The 18,530-nt window shown below is 42.6% G+C and overlaps 1 protein-coding gene across 3 annotated transcripts in view; it reads left to right on the forward strand.

Moving 5' to 3' along the window:
• Nsmce2 (NSE2 (MMS21) homolog, SMC5-SMC6 complex SUMO ligase) overlaps positions 1-18,530 on the forward strand; it is a 253,509-nt gene that overhangs the window by 175,317 nt on the left and 59,662 nt on the right. The window contains exon 5 of one of the 3 annotated variants that reach the window (XM_029569536.1): positions 6,727-6,878. The exons of 1 other annotated variant lie outside the window; for it this stretch is intronic. In XM_029569536.1, the coding sequence (XP_029425396.1) occupies positions 6,727-6,860 (134 nt within the window). In that variant the 3' untranslated portion in view covers positions 6,861-6,878. Of the gene's footprint in view, positions 1-4,261; positions 5,809-6,726; positions 6,879-18,530 lie in introns of those variants that run through there. One more of the 3 variants, XM_008845466.3, reaches the window with a different exon arrangement.

Genomic DNA, 18,530 nt, shown 5'->3' on the forward strand with positions numbered 1-18,530 from the left:
TTTGGTTTTTCATGTTATTATTTTTTCTCTGTGATTTTGACATGTGAATTTCTTTTGTAGTTTCTGATTCTTGTGTGAGACTCAAGCCTTCAAGTTTAGGTCTGCTTCTTTTTGTAAACTTTGTCTTTGTGTTTTACTTTTTGGGCTTGAAATGCTGGTTCCTCTAAGCTTCTGGTTCTCTCTTTTGATTTTATATTGGAGTGGCCAGATTGCTTTAGTCTTCAGGAGTTCCCACAGAGGCCCCAGTCAAGGATCAGATGCCCTCAGGCTTTCTCCTAAGGTCTGGATCCCTCCAGGAAAGATTTTGGCCTCAGGAATTTGGGGGATTGGACTGGCCTGGAAGCCTGGCCCAGGAAAGATGCTGGTCTAGGGCAGCTGGTGGCTGTGCCACCCAGAGATGCAAAGGCAGATGGCACGGGAAGCGGCCCCAAGGCCTCCTGGGCACTGCACTGAGGAGCTGTGTTGGTCTGGATGCAAAAGATCAGGAAGAGGAAAGGTCAGCCCCAGCCTCCGGGAAAGAGGCTGGCAGGTTGTGCAGGCCCGGGGAAGTAGAGGGAGGTGACGGCGGGGTCAGGCCCAGAGTGCTCCTGGGGACCCGAGAAGGAACTGAGTTGGTCTGGATGCAAAGGATCAGGAAGCAATATTGGTTCCCCAGGTGTCTGGGGCCCCAAAACAAGGAGTGGGGCAGGTCCCAAACTAGGAAGACACAACAGTGGGGGAGATGGGAGGGTAAATGAGGCTGGGGGAGTCAAGGCTCAGAGGGCCTGATCTACTTACCCCAGAGAGAGAGGCCTGGAGGGGTTGGGGGGCTGTGGGTTGTGCAGGCCCAGGGACGCAGAGGGAAGTGAGGACTGCGCCAGTCCCAGAAGCAATGCTTCTGGGGACCTGAGAAGGAACTGTGTTGGTCAGCATGCAAAGGATCAGGAAGCAGTGGTGGTTCCCCAGGTTTCTGGGGCACCAAGACAAGGAATGGGACAGGATCCAGGCTAGGAGGAGAGACCAGTGGGGGAGATAGGAGGGTGAGTGAGGCTGGGGGAATCAAGGCTTGGAGGTCGCAATCAACTTACCCCAGAAGGGGACTGTGGGTCGGAGAGGGTTGCTGTCTTTTAATATTGACTAATATCCTTTTAGGGGAGCGGTGCTAGGTATTAAACTTAGGGCCTTAACACATGCTAGGCAAACTTTCTACCACTGAATTATATTCCCATCCCAACTGATAACTTTTAACTCTTATCTTCCAGTTTAAAATTGCTATTCTCTCAGCCCAGAGTTTTTTTTAATTATAAAACAGTTCTGCCAGTGGTTAAGTGTACAACAGGAGATACACTTCAACCAACTGTGCAAGGAAATTTGGACTAAGATTTACAAATAACAGTGTGTGGAAAGCACATTCTCATAGGACTTTCAGGCAGAATCTAAAGATAAGCCAGGATGTGTTGTAGCAGCATGATAGATGTCTGCAGCGTTCTTTGTGAAAGAGACCAGAAACGAGCGAATCTAGGAAATGTGGGTTTTTTGGAGTTATATTAATCCATTTGTTGCTGATGTCTAACAGAACTATTCTGAAAGCAAGCCAGATCTGCCAAACAGTAGTTAACAGAGCTTTTTACCTGACTTTATGAACTAAAATAACTTTCATTAGCTCCTATTAAAAGCTTCTGTATAAACAACTCCAGACCTCAGTGGCATATTACTATAGATTTTTTTTTGCCCTATGTGAAGTTCAGTGTAGATAAGAATGATGTCAGTTCCATCAGGTCATTCAAGATCGCAGACTCCTTCCATCTGTGACTCTGTCACCCTGAATCCTTTCTAGTCAAGCTGGTCAGGGGCAAGTATGAGCTTGGACCAGTTCCTAAGCAGGAAGCATCCTTCACTCTACCACATTTCATTGGCCAGAACTGAGTCACACATACCACACCTACCTCTAAGGAAAGCTGGAAAAAGTCATAGTTAGGAGCCCAGAAGGAAGAGGACGTTTGTATTTTCAGTGTCTGCTTCACTATCAGGATGTAGACAAAGAGAGGAGGGGAAAATGTCCTGTTGTCTTCAAAAAGAATCTTATTGATAAAATTTAAGACTGTTTCAAGTTATTTATCAAAAAAAAAAAGGTAGTTGGAATTTAGTAGATAACCTCTACACTTAAATTGGTAATGTTGATGGCTTCCACAAACCACCTTTGGCTCCCTAATTCTGTCCATGCAGGGAAATCCAGAAGAAAAAATAAGATTATACAGATGCTGAAAAGTGCTCAGTCATCTTCTCTAGGAGTGTTCTATACCATAAAAAATTAGTTTAGAGGTTTGTCAAATGAGCACTTGCTGAATACCCCCTATAGCCTAGAGTACCATTGTGTTAGTTTTCTGTTACTGTAACAAACATCTGAGATAGTCAACACAGGAGAAAATGTTTATTTGCCTCAGTTTTGAAGGTTCAGGTCCCTTATGAACTGGTTTTTCCTGCTGCTTAGGGACCTATGACAACATTATGGTGACAGTGTGTAGCAGAACAAAACTGCTAGCCTTGTACCCACTGAGTGAAAGAAAAGCCGAAGAGAACCAAGTCCTATAGTCCCCTTGGTGGACACTCCCTCAATGACCCAAAGACTTCCCACTTGGCCCCACCTCCTAAAGATTCTACCATCTCTCAGTAGCACCATCCCAAGAAGCAAGCCAGGCCTAAAAGTTTTGATGTGTGTGACCTCTGGGGTCACTTAAAATCCAAACTATAGTGATTTCCCAACCAAAAATTTAGATAAATGTGTAATTCCTTAAGTTTGCTTTGCCTCTTCAAGGGGCCTGGTGTATTCTGATTACATATCGTCTCTACGACAGTAATTGTACCTCAGCTCCATTTGGGGATTCTGCAAAATTTAGTTCTTTTATACTGGCTTGTACCATCAAGCACTTAACTCTATTCCACGGCACCATCCTAAGTATGTTTGCACCCTCATAAAAATCTGTATCTGTATTACTATCACCGTACAAATGATGAAAGTGAAGGATAGAACTGTTAAAAACTTTGGTCAGATTGAACAGCTATTTAAGTACACAGTTCAAATTCAAACCCAGGTAGACAAACTCAAGCCATAGTGTAACAATTAACAAAATGAGCAGGCAAGCATCACAAAAGGCCAAATGGGGATTTCCTGATCTTAAGTACTAGGGAAATACAGTGCTGCCCCACCTTAAGCTCTTAGAGATCTGGTCCATTAACCCCTCAAAAATAACCCCTGCCCAGGAAGTTTATATAGAGAGATTGAAACTGAGCAGTTTATAAGCATGAATCCTATTGTAAGCAGAACTGACTAAATTTGAAGACCATCATTGCATCTCAGAGGCCTCAGAGCTAGGCAAATAGCTGTAGTGGTGCTGACTAGCTTTCTCCATATACAACACAGCATTACTGACTCAAGCTGGTTAATTTTGAAGTTTAGTTGAATTTGAGCTATACATTTAACAAGTGTTAAAGATCATTAAGCGTCTACACGAAGGAAAGCTCCAGATTAATCCTTATAGGGAACAGAAGGAGGAAAGCACAGTCCTCTAGCTAGCTCATAGCAGGTGAGTGACAGGAGCAGGCTTACTTTCAACAGCACACATCACAAGGCAGCCATAATGTGAGTGCCGTCCCTCAGTTCTGTAGTTGATGTATCAAACAGAAGATGAAAGCGCTGGAACCCCAAGTCATCTTACTTCCTATCTCCTATGTTGAGTCTTTTTTATGTCCACTTTATTGTTGAAATGCTCATACCATACAGTTTACCTATTTAGAGTGTACACTACATTTTTTGTATGTTCACATAGTTGTGAACCATCTCTATAACAATTTTAGAAGGAAACACTGTATCTATTAGTATTCACTTCCCATTTTCTTCCAAGCTCCCCAGCCCTAGTAACCACTAACTTATTTTCTGTCTCTGTGGACTTGCTGTTTGGGACATTGCATACAAATACACTCATGTAGTCTTGTTTGTCTGGCTTGTTTCATTCAGCATGATATTTTCCAGTTTTATCCATGTTGTAGCATGTATCAGTACTTATTCCTTTTAATGCCTTTTAATCCACTGTATGGATGTATCATCTTCATCCGTTCATGAGTTGTTCGTTTTGCTTATTTCCTTCTGTTGCCTGTTGTGGATAATGCTGCCTTTGAACATTTGCCTGTAAATGAATGTGAGTTTTCGTTTTCATTTCTTGTGGTGTTTATCTAGGAGTATAATTACTGGGCCATATGGTAACTCTATGTTTATCCTTTTTAGGAACTGCCAGGCTGTTTCCCAAAGCGACTGCACCATTTTACATTTCCACCAGCAGTGTGTGAGGGTTCCAATTGCTCCAAGTCCTCGTCGGCACTTGTTATTACCTGTCTTCTTATTGTAGCCATCGTAGTGGGTGTGAAGTGGTGTCTCATCATTGTGGCATTTCCCTGATGGATTAATGTTGTGGTACTTCTTTACTAACCTAGAGAAAAGTGTCAGTCTTATACTTCCATGTGGAAATTGTCTCGTGTTACTGGACTTTCTAAAGCAAAACTAGTTCTATTCCAGATAAATGTCATTCATGGTTATGCTCTAAAAAAAAAAAAACATAAAGTAACATGACTTGGAATTATGATTACACATTCATCTGGGAAATTTGTTTTGCAATGTGAATTCATCCACAGTGTTCCTAGGCCTTTATCTGAGCAACTCAAGTGCTATTATGTGACATTTACTGGATGATCCAGACAGCACTTTGGTTAAATCCATAGCGTGATGTCACCTGTTAAACACTTGAAAATGGAGATGCATGTCTCTTCTGGTTTTATCAGTCGAGATTAGTGGTGGTTCACAGCACAGTGAACCTTTTCTCCTCTGTGATCTGCCATTCTGTGTCTCACTCTGGCCCAGTAATCTGTCACCTGAAACTACTTAAAATAGGTTGGGCTTTCTTGAATGTCATGTTGTTGTGATGACATTGGGCTCTGGCTGCAGAGAAGGGGAAAGAACCTTGTGGTTCTCTGACTTGTGGTTGCCTCCATAGTCCAGTTAAAAGCACTACCATTTCTAGCCCTTACTCTGACTCTCAGCTATTTTCTATACCTGTTGTCCCTTCCATCTCTTTATGGTTAAGAGCTCCTAGCATGGGTATCATTGTTTCTGTCAAAGAAAGAAAATGTTTTCAAGCTTAGAAGGTGTCTGAGTTTCACCTTGTTGATTTCACCAGATAGGGATATGTAAAAGATGAGAAAAGAGAGGTCATTTGATGAGAGAAGAAAAACTGAGCCAAATTCAGAGGGTGCTTCTTCTAGAGAGGGTTTTAGCGTCCTTCACAATGCTCACCCAGGAAGAAGCTCTTGCAGTAGATCAGTCCCTTTTCTCTGGCACATAGATAGCCACACCCAGAGCTAAGCTTCCTGTGGGCTGTGCAGTACTACCTTCATCTGGCATGACTTAAGAGAAGGCCCAAAAGGGACGAAGGCAGAAAAGAGAAAGAAGTGGATTGTTTGTGCCTTCATCCTGTGTCTCTTCTGCCTTATCTGCTCCTTAATTTTTAGTTACGAGTTTGTGTGGCTCAGCTGGAAAGTGGTTGGAAGGAATGACTAGTTTGATTGGAAGAACTTGAATCTTGTCATTCCCAAAGTAAAGAAAAGCAACAACTTCCTACACCTAGGAAGCTGGATTAAGCCTTGGTAAAATTTTTTGAGCATGCTTGTTAATTAAAATACTATTTTGGGGGCTGGAGAGATGGCTCAGTGGTTAAGAGCACTGGCTGCTCTTGCAGAGGACCCGGGTTCAATTCCCAGCACCCACATGGTGGCTATAAACCGTCCTTAACTCCAGTTCCAGGGGAATCCGAAGCCCTCTTCTGACCTCCGCAGCATTGCACGACATGGGTGGCTCAGTGGTTAAGAGCACTGGCTGCTCTTGCAGAGGACCCGGGTTCAATTCCCAGCACCCACATGGTGGCTATAAACCGTCCTTAACTCCAGTTCCAGGGGAATCCAAAGCCCTCATCTGACCTCCACGGCATTGCACCACACGGGTGCACTCACATACATGCAGGCAATACACTCATACACATAAAAATAATAAATAAAATATTGAGATAAAAATACTACTTTGGGTGAAACAAGCATATTGACCCAGTTATAATTATTGCTTCTAATAAAGACCGCTAATTAATTCTGAACTGTGTGCTTTCAGACCCATCAAAGAACTAAGTAATATGTATTGATGCATCAGTAGAATTATGATCTAGATTCTGATTTTAAAAATGACTTGTCCTCAAGTAATAATAAAAAGAATAATAATGGCTAGCATTATTGAACCTTACTGAGTGATAGACACTATGCCAATAGCCTCGCACAGGTTGTCTTGCCTAATTCCATAGCCCTCTGAAGCAGGTATATTTGTCCTACAAATAGAGGTTTAATAAAATTTAGTGCTTGCCATATCCAGAGTTTGCCTCATCCTTAGCTCCCCAACACCCAACTCGTCTGTGGACCTGACATTTATTGAATGGTGTGGCTCCCCATTCCTCCATATCCTATGAAGAATGGGAAGAGGAGGTCCAAGAACAGAAGATGTGAAGGATTGCCTAATGAGAGCATACCCAAATCAGGAAGAACATTGATGGATTTTGCTATAGTAGGACTTATTTCTGTTGTGGTTTTTGAGTTTTGCTGTGGAAATTTTTACAAAAAGCTTCTGAGAGTTCCTTTCCCTCTTATTCTTGCACACAGCCACGAGGGAATTAACTGCAGCGGAGAAGCAAGCTCAAGGTTATTTCTGTAAGAAGATGATCAGATGTGCTTTTATGGAACAAAAAATGGATTTCAAATTCTCTTTGTTCTTTTCTATTAAGAAATTCAAATAAAAAGGAATGTTGCTTGTACTGATTTTCTTATTTGCATAGAAATTAATTTTAGAGCTTCAGAAAGTATTTTCTTTTTTCATAGCAAATATTTATTCATAGTCACTCAACTAAATTGCTATAATCGCATCACTAGATCGTTTTACTGTGAGGATTCTAAAAAAAAATCAGTGAATTGATTAGCTCCTCTCTCAGACAGGCAGGCAGGCAGGCACGCACGCACGCACACACACGCACGAACGCATGCACACACACACACACACACACACACACACACGTTCTTTTAACAGTCTCTTCTACTTTTATGCTTTCCAGTTAAGGTGAGTGTCTGAGTGCACTGCAGCTGACAACTGCATTCCTTTAAAGGTACTTGACCAGAAAGGAGCTCCTTCAGCCCAGGTTCCTCTCAGTAGATGATGTGAAGTCCCTGGAGTGTCTCACAGCCACTCTCCCACTACCACAGCCATATACAGAGATCTCTTTGGGGGTGGAACTCACTACGTATACCAGGCTAGCCCTTGATCTACCAACCCCTGCCCCCTGAGTCCTGGGATTAAAGGCATATGCCACCGTGCATGGTTAGAGATAATTCTTTAATCTACTTAATAAAAGCCTCCACTTAGTTGTCCCTTTTGGTAGAATACCCTCCTGGGACAAGCAGCTATTCCATTTTCAAGTAGTTCTAAAATCATTTCTGGGAGAATTGCTTTTTCTGAGTTTGGGTAAATTTTGTGTTCATTAGGTCTTGTTCTTCCACACTAGTCCTTCTTTAATGAGACACAGTGATAACTAGATGGAATACCTTAATTAGGAAACATTTGTTGATTGCTTCCTATAAGTAAAGAAATTATGCAGTATATCAGAATACAAATATGTATGCTTTGTAATATTAACCCTTGATGTTGATGAATAAGTATGGACTTTGAAGTCAAATAATTGCAAAAATAATGCTGACTGGATGCCAGGCATTGTTGCAGGCACTTTTTTGTAAGTGAGCTCATTCATCCTGACCACAGCACTCTGAGGTGTACACTGTTCTATGCCCATTTTACAGATGGGGAAACTGAGGCAGGATTAAGAAAGCTATTTCAGGTCTGGAGCCAGTGAGTGTGAGACCCAGCAGCTGAAATCATATGTCCTGGCTAGGTCCTTGGTTCTGAAGAACCACAGCCAAACCTTCTAATTCTGGTGCTGCACTTTAATAGCCAGGTGATGTGGGGTTAAACTGTCCTTACTGTGCTTTCCTCACCAATGAGAATGGGCAGGGCTACTCTATGAATTAAGTGGAGAGAAGGCCCAACAGTTAGGAGCACATACTGCTCTTACAGACAGTCTGAGTTTGGTTCCCAGCACCTATGTCAAGTGGTTCACAACTGCCTTTGCTCCAGCTCCAGGGGAGTTGGTGCTCTCCTCTGGCCTTCATGGGCACCTGATACGCACATGTACATACCCCACCCACACATACACATAATTAAAAATATTTTTTTAAAAAAGGAATTAAGGGGCTGGAGAGATGGCTCAGCGGTTAAAAACACTGGTTGTTCTTACAGAAGACCTGGGTTCAAATCCCAGCACCCACATGGCAGCTAACAACTGTTCATAACTCCAGTTCCAGGGGATCTGACAGCCTCTTCTGTCTTCCGCGGGCATTGCACAACACAGGTGCACTTACCTACATGCAGGCAATGCACGCATACACATAAAATAAAAATTATGTATCTATATTTTAAAAAGGGAATTAAATGAAATCCTGTTGAGCATGACCAGAGGATCTTAATGGTGATTATATACCCAGTTCATCTGTACATTTCATTTTGCTTTTGTAGTGTCGGTGCCACTCAAAATTTGTGATTCATTTCAGTACCCTGTGGTATGTAGTCTATTGTGACCAATTTGAGACTGGTGTCAACAACATCACTTCAGAATAAGCACAGCGGCTTTTTAAATTAATTTTCTCGATAACTATACAGCTTCGTTCAGTGTTGTCAGCATGGACATGATTGAGATAGCGTGACAGTAAAGAGCCAGCTTCATAACCCTTAGATGCATAAACTGCACTTCCTTGTCCTTGCTGCCAAAATACTTGTCTTCATGAATGTGCAAGGGATCATGTTTCATGAGTAGCTGGTGCCCCTCAAAAAGGGATGTGTTGTTTTACCCTACATTTGAGAACTCCTTTGACAAGACCCAGTGGAGTATCTTGAAAGTGAACCTTTAAAATAGTTATAGCATCAGCTACAAACACTTTGCATTTTTAGGTCTATACACAAGAATCTTAAGAGGTTTTAATATTCTGGTTGATATAGTCCTTTTGCTCAAAGAAGAGGAGGTACTTTGTAATACATTGCCTTCTGAAAATGAAATGCATCCCCTAAGGAAAATGTAATTATTCCTTTAGTACATTTATTTAATGAGAATTTAAGGTTATTAATTTCATTGAGAATAGTTGAAGAACTTCTGACCTATAGCAAGCACTCTCTTAAGAAAATGGCACATAGGGGCTGGAGAGATGGCTCAGCGATTAAGAACACTGGTTGTTCTTGCAGAAGACCAAGGTTCAAATCCCAGCACCCACATGGCAGCTAACAACTGTCTGTAACTCCAGTCCCAGGGGATCCGACAGCCTCTTCTGTCCTCCGCAGTCATTGAACAGCACAGGTGTACTTACCTACATGCAGGCAATACATGCATACACATAAAATAAAAATAATTTTAAAAGCTTTTAAAAATTAAAGAAAAAGAAAGAAAATGGCACATAATTTGAACACTGTCACCTGACCACACAATATGCCCCCCCACACTTTTTTTTTTTTTTTAAATCTTTTTGAGACAGTCTCCTTGTAGCTCCAGCTAACCTGGAACTCACAGAGCTCTACCTGCCTCTGCCTCCAGACTTCTGGTATTAAAGGCATGTGCCACCATGCCCAGCCTAATTTTGGCCTTCTTAACTGTTGGGACTGGCTTACTTCAAGGGCCATGCCATTCAGATCTCAGTCAGATCTCAGACCAAGCCATATCAAAGGTGACAAGGCAGTAGCCATCTGAGAAGTTGTGCTGTCTCAGGAAGTTGATACTATGCTGTTCAACAGTCACTACTGAGCACTTTTACTAGACACTAGGATATACAAGTGCAAAGGACATTGTCCCCACACTCAAGATCATGAGGCAGGGGACAGTAAAGTTCATCAAGTGTTATGGGGAATGAAAATGTGAGGTGCTTAGAGAGTAAACAAGAAGGCCTGCTGAACTAGCCTGGGAGGAGCAGAAGGAGAGGATAGGGCTGAGATAAAGCTCCTTGCAGGAGGGATGGCTGCAGTGGTTTCTAAAGAACAGGTTTGAACTATGGTGGAGAGTAAATGGAAGAACCTTCCAGTTAGTCATATGGGCAGTTCATAAACATCCTACCTAACCAGCAGTCACTTCAGATCCAAGTAACATCTTATAAGACCTGCTGACTTCCGGTCCCATCATTATTTGAAGGTTAAAAAATCACTTCCATGTCACAGTGATTGCCTAGGTTTGTGAAATATGACTTCAAAGATCTAAGATATTTCAGTAATGCCTTTTTATTGTTGGAATGATCAGTCTGTGTCACCTAACCTCCATCACAGCTTGGCAGGATTTGGTAGGAAACATGCTAGAACCCCTGAAGTTATAGCTGGTGGGAACCTCCGGGATGTCACCCTCTGGAAAGGACCATGGTACCAGCAGGAAGCCATATCCCCTGTGTCATCAGAATTGATGCCACTCTGGCCAGTGGCTCCTAGTGTCCATCTCAGTGCCCTTTAGTAGACTAACCTCTCTGTGCTTGATTTTCTTCTCTGAGATAAGGAATAACAGTAGTCCCCTCTGTTCCTCATTACCCTACGGGGCTGGGGGCAGGGGGATGAGCTGTGGCATGGCATGAACTCACTCCTGGGGTTGCACTAGGAACAGTTTGTTAGCTGTTAGGAGACAGTCTAAGTTCCTTCCAAAGGATCCAAAGTGAGATGCAAGGACTTCTGCAGTCCCGGGTTCCATTTTCTACAGAGGCTCGTTTCCAACACAAGCCGGTGTGTTGATCCTGCGTGTCCATTGCCTTGCCTACTGTGTGCCAGACAGTGTCTCAGCACCAGGAATAAACTGAGGAATCACTCCATGCATAGTTCACGATGTGGTATGGGAGTCAGCCTGGCACACTCCATGAGTCAAAAATGTCCCCTTGGAGAGAGTAAAGGGAAAGGAAGATGATAAGAATAGACAGCTCACAGCAAGCAGATGGCACAAGCCCTGCCAGATCATTGTAAGGACTTTGACCTTTGCAAGGAGGTCACTGTGGGATGAAAACTGGGAGAAGGATAGCTACTCGTGATTTGAGCTTGTAGGGTATACCAAGCATCGTTTTAAGTTCCTGCTCTGGGTTATCTGACTTAATCTGAACAAGCAGAAAAGCCTTGAGGGAAATGGAATGGCACTGTCTCCAGGGAGGCAACCAAGAGGAGAGGAGAAGTCAGTCTAGATCTTGCAGAGACAGTAGAGGGGAGGGGAAGGGAAGGAGGGAGGGGAGGAGAATGGAGAGGAGGGGGAAAGGAAGGAAGTCAGGTCCAGATCTTGCAGAGATAGTATGTAAACCCAGGTCTCTATGATTTTTGTGGTGTCACACCTGCAGTTTAGTGAGTATAGGGATGCATATGCCACCAGGCTAGGTGTAACATGATTAATTTTAGACTGCACTCAGGAACTTGAAGGCAGTTTATTGTCTTTGCTTCCAAAGACTCAGCCCACAATGTTCACCATTCAGATACTTTCCTGAAGCACCAAGCAGGAGAGCAGTGTCCAGGCCACAGCTCCCTACTTCCTGCACCTGGGTTTCATATAGGCATGTTGAATGTGCTTACTTTGTTGTTCTCACTTTTAAAGATCCCAGCATTGCCAGGTGCTTTCTAAAGGCATAGAAGAAGCAAGGGCTAAAGTATGAAACGTTCAGTTTCCTGTTTCCAACCATGTTAGACCAGAAAACAAGGCAGCTTTCAGAGCAGCTGCTGCCACCCCTGAACTTGTACTTCAGCTTTGACTCAGCAGCCTGTGGGAACTCTCAGGCTCCTTGCTCCACAAGATGTTGTTCTGAGCTGAGTGGAAGCCCCAATGTCAAGTTGCTTGTTCAAGACCAAATTGCAGTGTAAACATGGACAGATAGAAGTCTTGTTGAAAATAAGTCAGTTTGGGCTAGAAAGATGGCTCAGCAGTTAAGAGCACTGGCTGTTCTTGTAGATGACCCAGGTTTGGTTCCCAGCACCCACATAGCAGCTAAAAACATTTCTCACTACAGTTCCAGTGTATCTGATGCCCTCTTCTGGCCTCTGAAGGCATTGCATGACACTTGCACTTACATGCTGGCAAAGCACTTACACACATTAAAAAAAAAAAAATGCAAGAGAGACAGGGAGCATGTCAGTTTATTTTTCAGGACCAAATAAGGACCTGCCCAATAACCTTAATAAGATAAAATTTTCATATAACATGGCCCTAAAAACACCTACTTCTTGTTTGAGCAAAGAACTAACATTCTTTCCAGTGCTAAAATCTATACCAGTGTGTTTTACCTTGATAGGAACTTGGCTGTTTGCTTTTGACTTATTGTATTCTTTGACTTTAGAGTTTATTTTCTAAAAGAGATAGGAATTTGTTACACTGATGGAAACACAGGGTAGAGTCAAATCTGTTTTTAAATTCCAGTGTTTGATTAATTGAGACCATAGACAAGTTATTGGGTTTCCATTCATGGCTAATCATTATTTTTTCTTTCTTTCTTTCTTTCTTTCTTTCTTTCTTTCTTTCTTTCTTTCTTTCTTTCTTTCTTTTTTTCTTTCTTTCTTTCTTTTTAATCTGTAAAACAGAGATACTTGTATTTACCTCATTGACATTGTGATGTTTAAATGAATAATAAATAAAGATTCTAACAGGTTATTTAGCATCATAGCAGTAGTACCCCCTCCTTGGTAGGTATGAATGTGGACTTTACCTGTGGAAGCCAAGGACCATTTTTAGGTGAACCTGGGTTTAGATCCCTAGCACCCACATAAAAAAAAAATCAGGAATGGTGGCATGGATCTGTAATCCCAGTGCTGGGGAAGTTCAGGCAGGAGGATCCCTGGTACTTGCTGGCCAGCCAATCTATGGTAGAGAGTATTTAAGGAAGACATCCAAGGTCAACCTCTGGCCTCCACACATATGCACACGCAGACACACACAAAAAGAAAAGAAAGGATTACTTCGGCAGCCCTTTGGTGTCTGGGCTAAATAATAGTAAGACCTGGAGTAAGGAGATGTGCTGATAAGACAAGGGCCTGAGTGGAGGAAAGCAGTGGAGGTGGCATGCATGGAAGTCAGAGGACATCTTGTAGGAATTGTTTTTTTCCTTCCACCATGTGGGTCCTGGGAATTGCATTCAGGTTGTCAGACTTGGTGGCAAGCGCCTTTACCTATTAAGCTATCTTGCTGATCTCAGGCTTGGCAGTTTTAAACATGCAATTGGCACAATATAGGGATAGCTTGGGTAAGGGAGAATTCTAGAAGCCAAGGATGGCCTTGAGTTCTCCAGCTCATTTGGAATGATAGAGAAGTTAACTGGGACAGAGACTAATAAAAGGTACTGTTGTACTACAGGCTGAAAGGATATGCCTGGCATTGAGCTAAGGCATTCAATGCACTATTGATTTAGTTATCATGACAAATCTTTGGGGTAAGCAGCATCATTGCCATTTTTCCATTGTAGAAACTTTGATCAGGGGAACTCAGAGTCATGTAGCAAGCCAGTGTCTCCCTAGGATTTGAATGTGGGCTTCATTGCCAGCAAAGCCTCCCTTTAAACCACTTGAAACAAGAAGAGATAGGGCATCATGGTTCAGTCTGGCCTGGAGCTTTTCTGTGTAGCCCAGATTGGCGTCAGACTCACAGCAGTCCTGCATCAGCCTCCCAAATGCTGGGATTACAGGTGTTAGCCACCACACTAAGCTAAAGGGAAAATTTTATTCTGGAAATGTTAAGATGAAGTTCCTTATGTTGACCCAAGGTATCTTGAAGACAATTGGAAAATCAGACCTTAAGCTCAGGGAAGGTTTGGGGGTGATAGGAAGATGGGGATTTTATTGGCCTGTGCTGTGGGGGGAGTACATGAAGTCACTGAGCAGGGAGCCAAGGGGTGTTTGGTTAAATAGAAACAGACCCTAAATAAGTGAACAGGGAGTGTTCGCCTAATTTTGGGAGGTGAGGAATGTGTGTACCTATGAGCAGTGTAATTTTTTTCTGATCAAATTGTAGTGTTGTGCTTTAGGGTATAAATATTTCATCAGCTCAGTGTTAAATGTTTGCTATATCAGTCATTGTTAAGACTGTAGTCCCTGCGTTTACAGAAAAGATAGACTAGTGGGGAGTTGTCAGTGCAAACATCATTAAGCACTTGTGAGGAGTCATTGTCAATTACAGTTAGCCCCAAGAATCATCATAGGGTGCTTTTTTCAGGGTCCAAAGCTAGGCTAGAGCCTAGGAATTAGATCAGGTATTGTAATAAGAAATGTTTCCATTTTTTAAAGAAACCGCTGAGAAACAGCTGTTTTCTGCCTCCTCTTTCAGGGCACAAGATCCAACCTGAATCTGTCCCTCTTCCACATACAGTAAGTTTACATAAAGTGATAAAGTGGAGCTCCATTTAAACAAATATTTGAGTCAGATGTGTACACTGAAATTTCTTAGATCTTTTTCCTGAATGCATAATTGTTCTACGAGACATACATAAAATAAGAAAGTAGCAAATCTCTTTTTCACTGAGCATCATAACAGAAAATCCCCAGGCCTTTAGAGTGTACATAAGGAGCCCAATCTTGGGTTATAACCTTTACCTTGATATAGACAGTCTTCATTTTGAGAGATTTTCTAGTGTCATGGTTAAGAGCAAAAGCCCAGGGGCTGGAGAGATGGCTCAGCAATTAACAGCACTGGTTGCTCTTGAAGAGGTCCCAGGTTTGGTTCCCAGCAACCACCTATAACTCCAGCTGTCCAACACCCTCTTGTGGCCTCCACAGGCTCCTACATGTATGTGGTATACATAAATTCATGCAGGCAAACACAGATACACATAAATAAAATAAAATCATAAATCTTTTTTTTTTAAAAAAGAACAGAGGCCCTGAGACCAGACTATCCAGGTTTGGATTTCTATTGCATCAATCATTAGGTGACCCTGGGCAGCATACTTAGTCTTTCTGTGCTTCCATTTCCACATCTGTGAGAGAGAATGACAGTGCCTGTAATCCCCAGAATTAGTGAGTGAATGAGTACATGTGGGACATTTAATACTGTACCTGGGCATACACAGGTAAGCAGTTTAACAAAGCTCTTATTGCTTCATGCCAGTGAATAAGATGTGCTCAGATGGGAGCCACTGTTGGTGAGGACCCATTTTCCTCCAGGCCAGCTCTCACTTAATATGGAGAGAAGAGTCTAGCGTTCGATTCCTCTTCTCTTTTAGTGTCATTGATAACCTGGTCTGTAGTAGAACTGATAGGACAGTCAGTTTCAAGCCAGAGTCAAAAACCTTTTTTAAAGGCCGGACATGATGGTGCACTTAAGAGGCAGAGGCAGGGGGATCTCTGAGTTCAAGGTCAGTCTGGTCTTGAGTTCCAGGCCAGCTGGGGCTACAGAGAGACCCTGTCTGAAAATTTTTAACTGGAAGCCTTTAAACCTGGTGTGATGACATACACCTGTACCCAGTACCCAGGAGGCAGCAACAGGAAGATTTTGAATTCCAAGCCAACTTTAGCTGTATAGCAAGACCTTGTCACAAAAACACAAAACATAGACTTAGAAGACCCTTTCCTTCCAGCCACATGCAGTATGGTCTGCTTAGAAGCCTGCTAGTCTGAGGTGCTAGAGAGATGGCTCAGTGGTTATGAGTACTTGCTGCTCTTCCAGAGGACCTGAGTTCTGTTCCCAGACACACACTGGTTGGCTCACAACTGCCTGTAACGCCCACTCTAGGGAATCCACCTTCTTCTGGCCTCTGCTAGCACCTGCACTCACATGTACACATATACGCATAATTAAAAATAAAAGTAAAATCTTTTTTTTTTTAAGTCTGCCAGTCTGGGGAGAGGGCTGAAAACATGGTTATGGAGGAACACCTAGTGTGTAATAGGAATGATGCATAGCAGGGCAGCCAGCTGTCCTTGTCTCTGTTTCATAAGGTATATCAGATCATCAGAGAAATACGATCTTTTCTGCATAGCTGAACTTTCCTGCAGACCTATTGCGCTACCATTTGCCCCTGATGACTTGTGTCTTGGACTCACTTGGCACTAGTGGCAGCAAAGAACAAACTGTGGTTTTAAACAAGAGGTCAGTGAATTCAGAGCAGGTAGATTACACCCCAGTATGAAGCTACCAAACACCTCATCTCCCTCACTGACACCTCCCTAAATATCTCTTTTAACAGTTACAGGCTTATATTGTTAGTGGAAGAGGCCCTTGCTTTCTTGAACCTCTTATCTGAAGGCACCACAGGGTGGAGTTACAAAGGGTCTTTTGACCAAGCAGCAGTGTAAGTGGCTTCATGGAAGACATACTAACACTTGTTTCCTGTTAGTGGTGTAAGAATTAAGAGTTATACACCAGCAGTCCATGAGCTGACTCCAGCCCACGGAGGTACATATACATATGTCAGTTAGTTGCAACATGCGCTAATTGGAAGACTTCACATTAAAGTCAACATTTCTAACATTTTTCCTCATGCCATCTCTCTAAGCACAGGGTCTAGCCATGTGGATATTGTCTACCTCAATGAAATGGAGGTCCCTTCTTGGTGCCTTTGCCCCTTCATAGCTTCTGCCTAGCCCACTTCTCATTGCCTAGCCTGGAGGCATGAACGTTCTACAGAGCCCTGTGCCATTTTCACTACAGTATAATCCCAAGTGAAAGGTAAATATTTTTCTCATCACACTCTCCAGCCAACCTAACTTTACAAGGTGCTAAATACTGAGTCTCAGGCCTTTGTCCTGGATTTAAGGTGAAAATTCTAAGTGATGCAGTCTTTGTGTCAGTCGTTTTATAGTCACACAGTTGAAAATGATTCTTACCTGGTGGTATTTTGGTGTCACAGAAGTTATTTTCCCTTTGACCTTTTTGTGGTAGCATTTTATGCTCCTCTGGTTCCTACTAACAATACAGGCCAAACAGCAACCAAAAGTTTGACCCTCCACCCTTAGTCATCCACTTTTGCTGCTGATAGATTGAGGTTATAGGCTGTATGTAGAGAAGAGGGTGTGGTGTTGCAGAGGGGAAATGAGATACCTGTTTCACTTCCACAGGCTTGAAAACTGAGTCATGAGGCCACACAGTACAAAGGTAATGTGAACAAGTCTTTACAAATCACTTGTATCAGGAAGCCATTTGCCCCCCCACACACTTTTTTTTTCACATCTGTATTTTTTTTAACCCCTCTCCCTAGGTTCCATCAGGTTACCTTGACACAGTTGGAGAAATCTACCCAGCACAAGTTCTTCCCTTTCCTACCACTTTTTATTCTCTTGTGACCTCCCTAGTCCTTGAGGGAAATTTGAACATGATTGAGAGGAGGCTAGCACACACACTCTACAGAAGAGCTATGCCCTATAGTTGTGATTGTGAGGAAGTATCATCATCTTTCAGAAACTCTGGATTCTTTGGGAGCTTTGGATCAAAAGTCATTCCACTGTCCTCCACAGCAAAGTTTGTTCATTTCTTCCAGTTCCCATGACTCCAGTTTCACAGGAGGTCGTGGACTTCTCAATCGAAAAGTTGTTCATAGCTTTGGTAGGTCTGAAATTTCAGAGTATTGAGCAAGGCCCACATTGTGCTAGAACATGATCTAATAAGATTGGACTGTCAAAACAAGAAGCACCCGTCTGCGGCTGCAAGGCTTTAAAAATGAAACGAGGAAGGTCTGTGAGAACCTCTAAAAGGTCATGAAATTTGTAAGCTGGAAGCTGATTGCATTTTCATTTCTACCCTGAGTTTAAACAGACTCTAGTATGATTAAACAGAAACAATAGATAGCCTTTTTCTGTTGGGAAACTAATCGGTTGTGTAATTAGTAGGGTGAAACATCAGAAAAATGCTTGAAATATTTTGGTAGGTCCTGCAGAGCACTTGAGGGATAACCCCAAATGTCAAGTAGAGACGACTAGTCACTCAGACTAGAGTCAGACAGAGGGAGTTCCTTTTCCAGCCCACCAACTGTGAGATTCAGGGATTATGTAACCCTTTTTGCTACTCAGTCTTTTCACTGCTGAAATGAGAATTGGGACATTATAGGATTGTCATAGAGATTTAAGGAAATAATATGTGGCTAATGTTTGGAACAGCACTTGACATGGGACCAGTTCCTGTTAAATAAGAACAGTTGCTGTTAGGTGCAGTGGAAATGTACCTGTGTGTTTTGAATATTCCAGTACTGTTTTTAAAATAAAAGCCAATTCTGTAGTTTTCTACTGTTCACAACCACAGTTAATCTCCAGAGACTCTGAGCTCCTGTAAGAATCTGTTCTCCAGAAGGTCTACCTCTCCTTGCCAGTGCCCTTCTCCAGAGCACATGTCAGCAAAGGCTCAGGCTGGCTTGGACTGAGTCACTGGCTTGCTGCAGCCTTCCGTAGCTCCTGTTTA

This window comes from Nannospalax galili, unplaced genomic scaffold (genome assembly GCF_000622305.1).
Source record: "Nannospalax galili isolate Female #2095 unplaced genomic scaffold, S.galili_v1.0 scaffold380, whole genome shotgun sequence".
NCBI lineage: Eukaryota > Metazoa > Chordata > Mammalia > Rodentia > Spalacidae > Nannospalax > Nannospalax galili.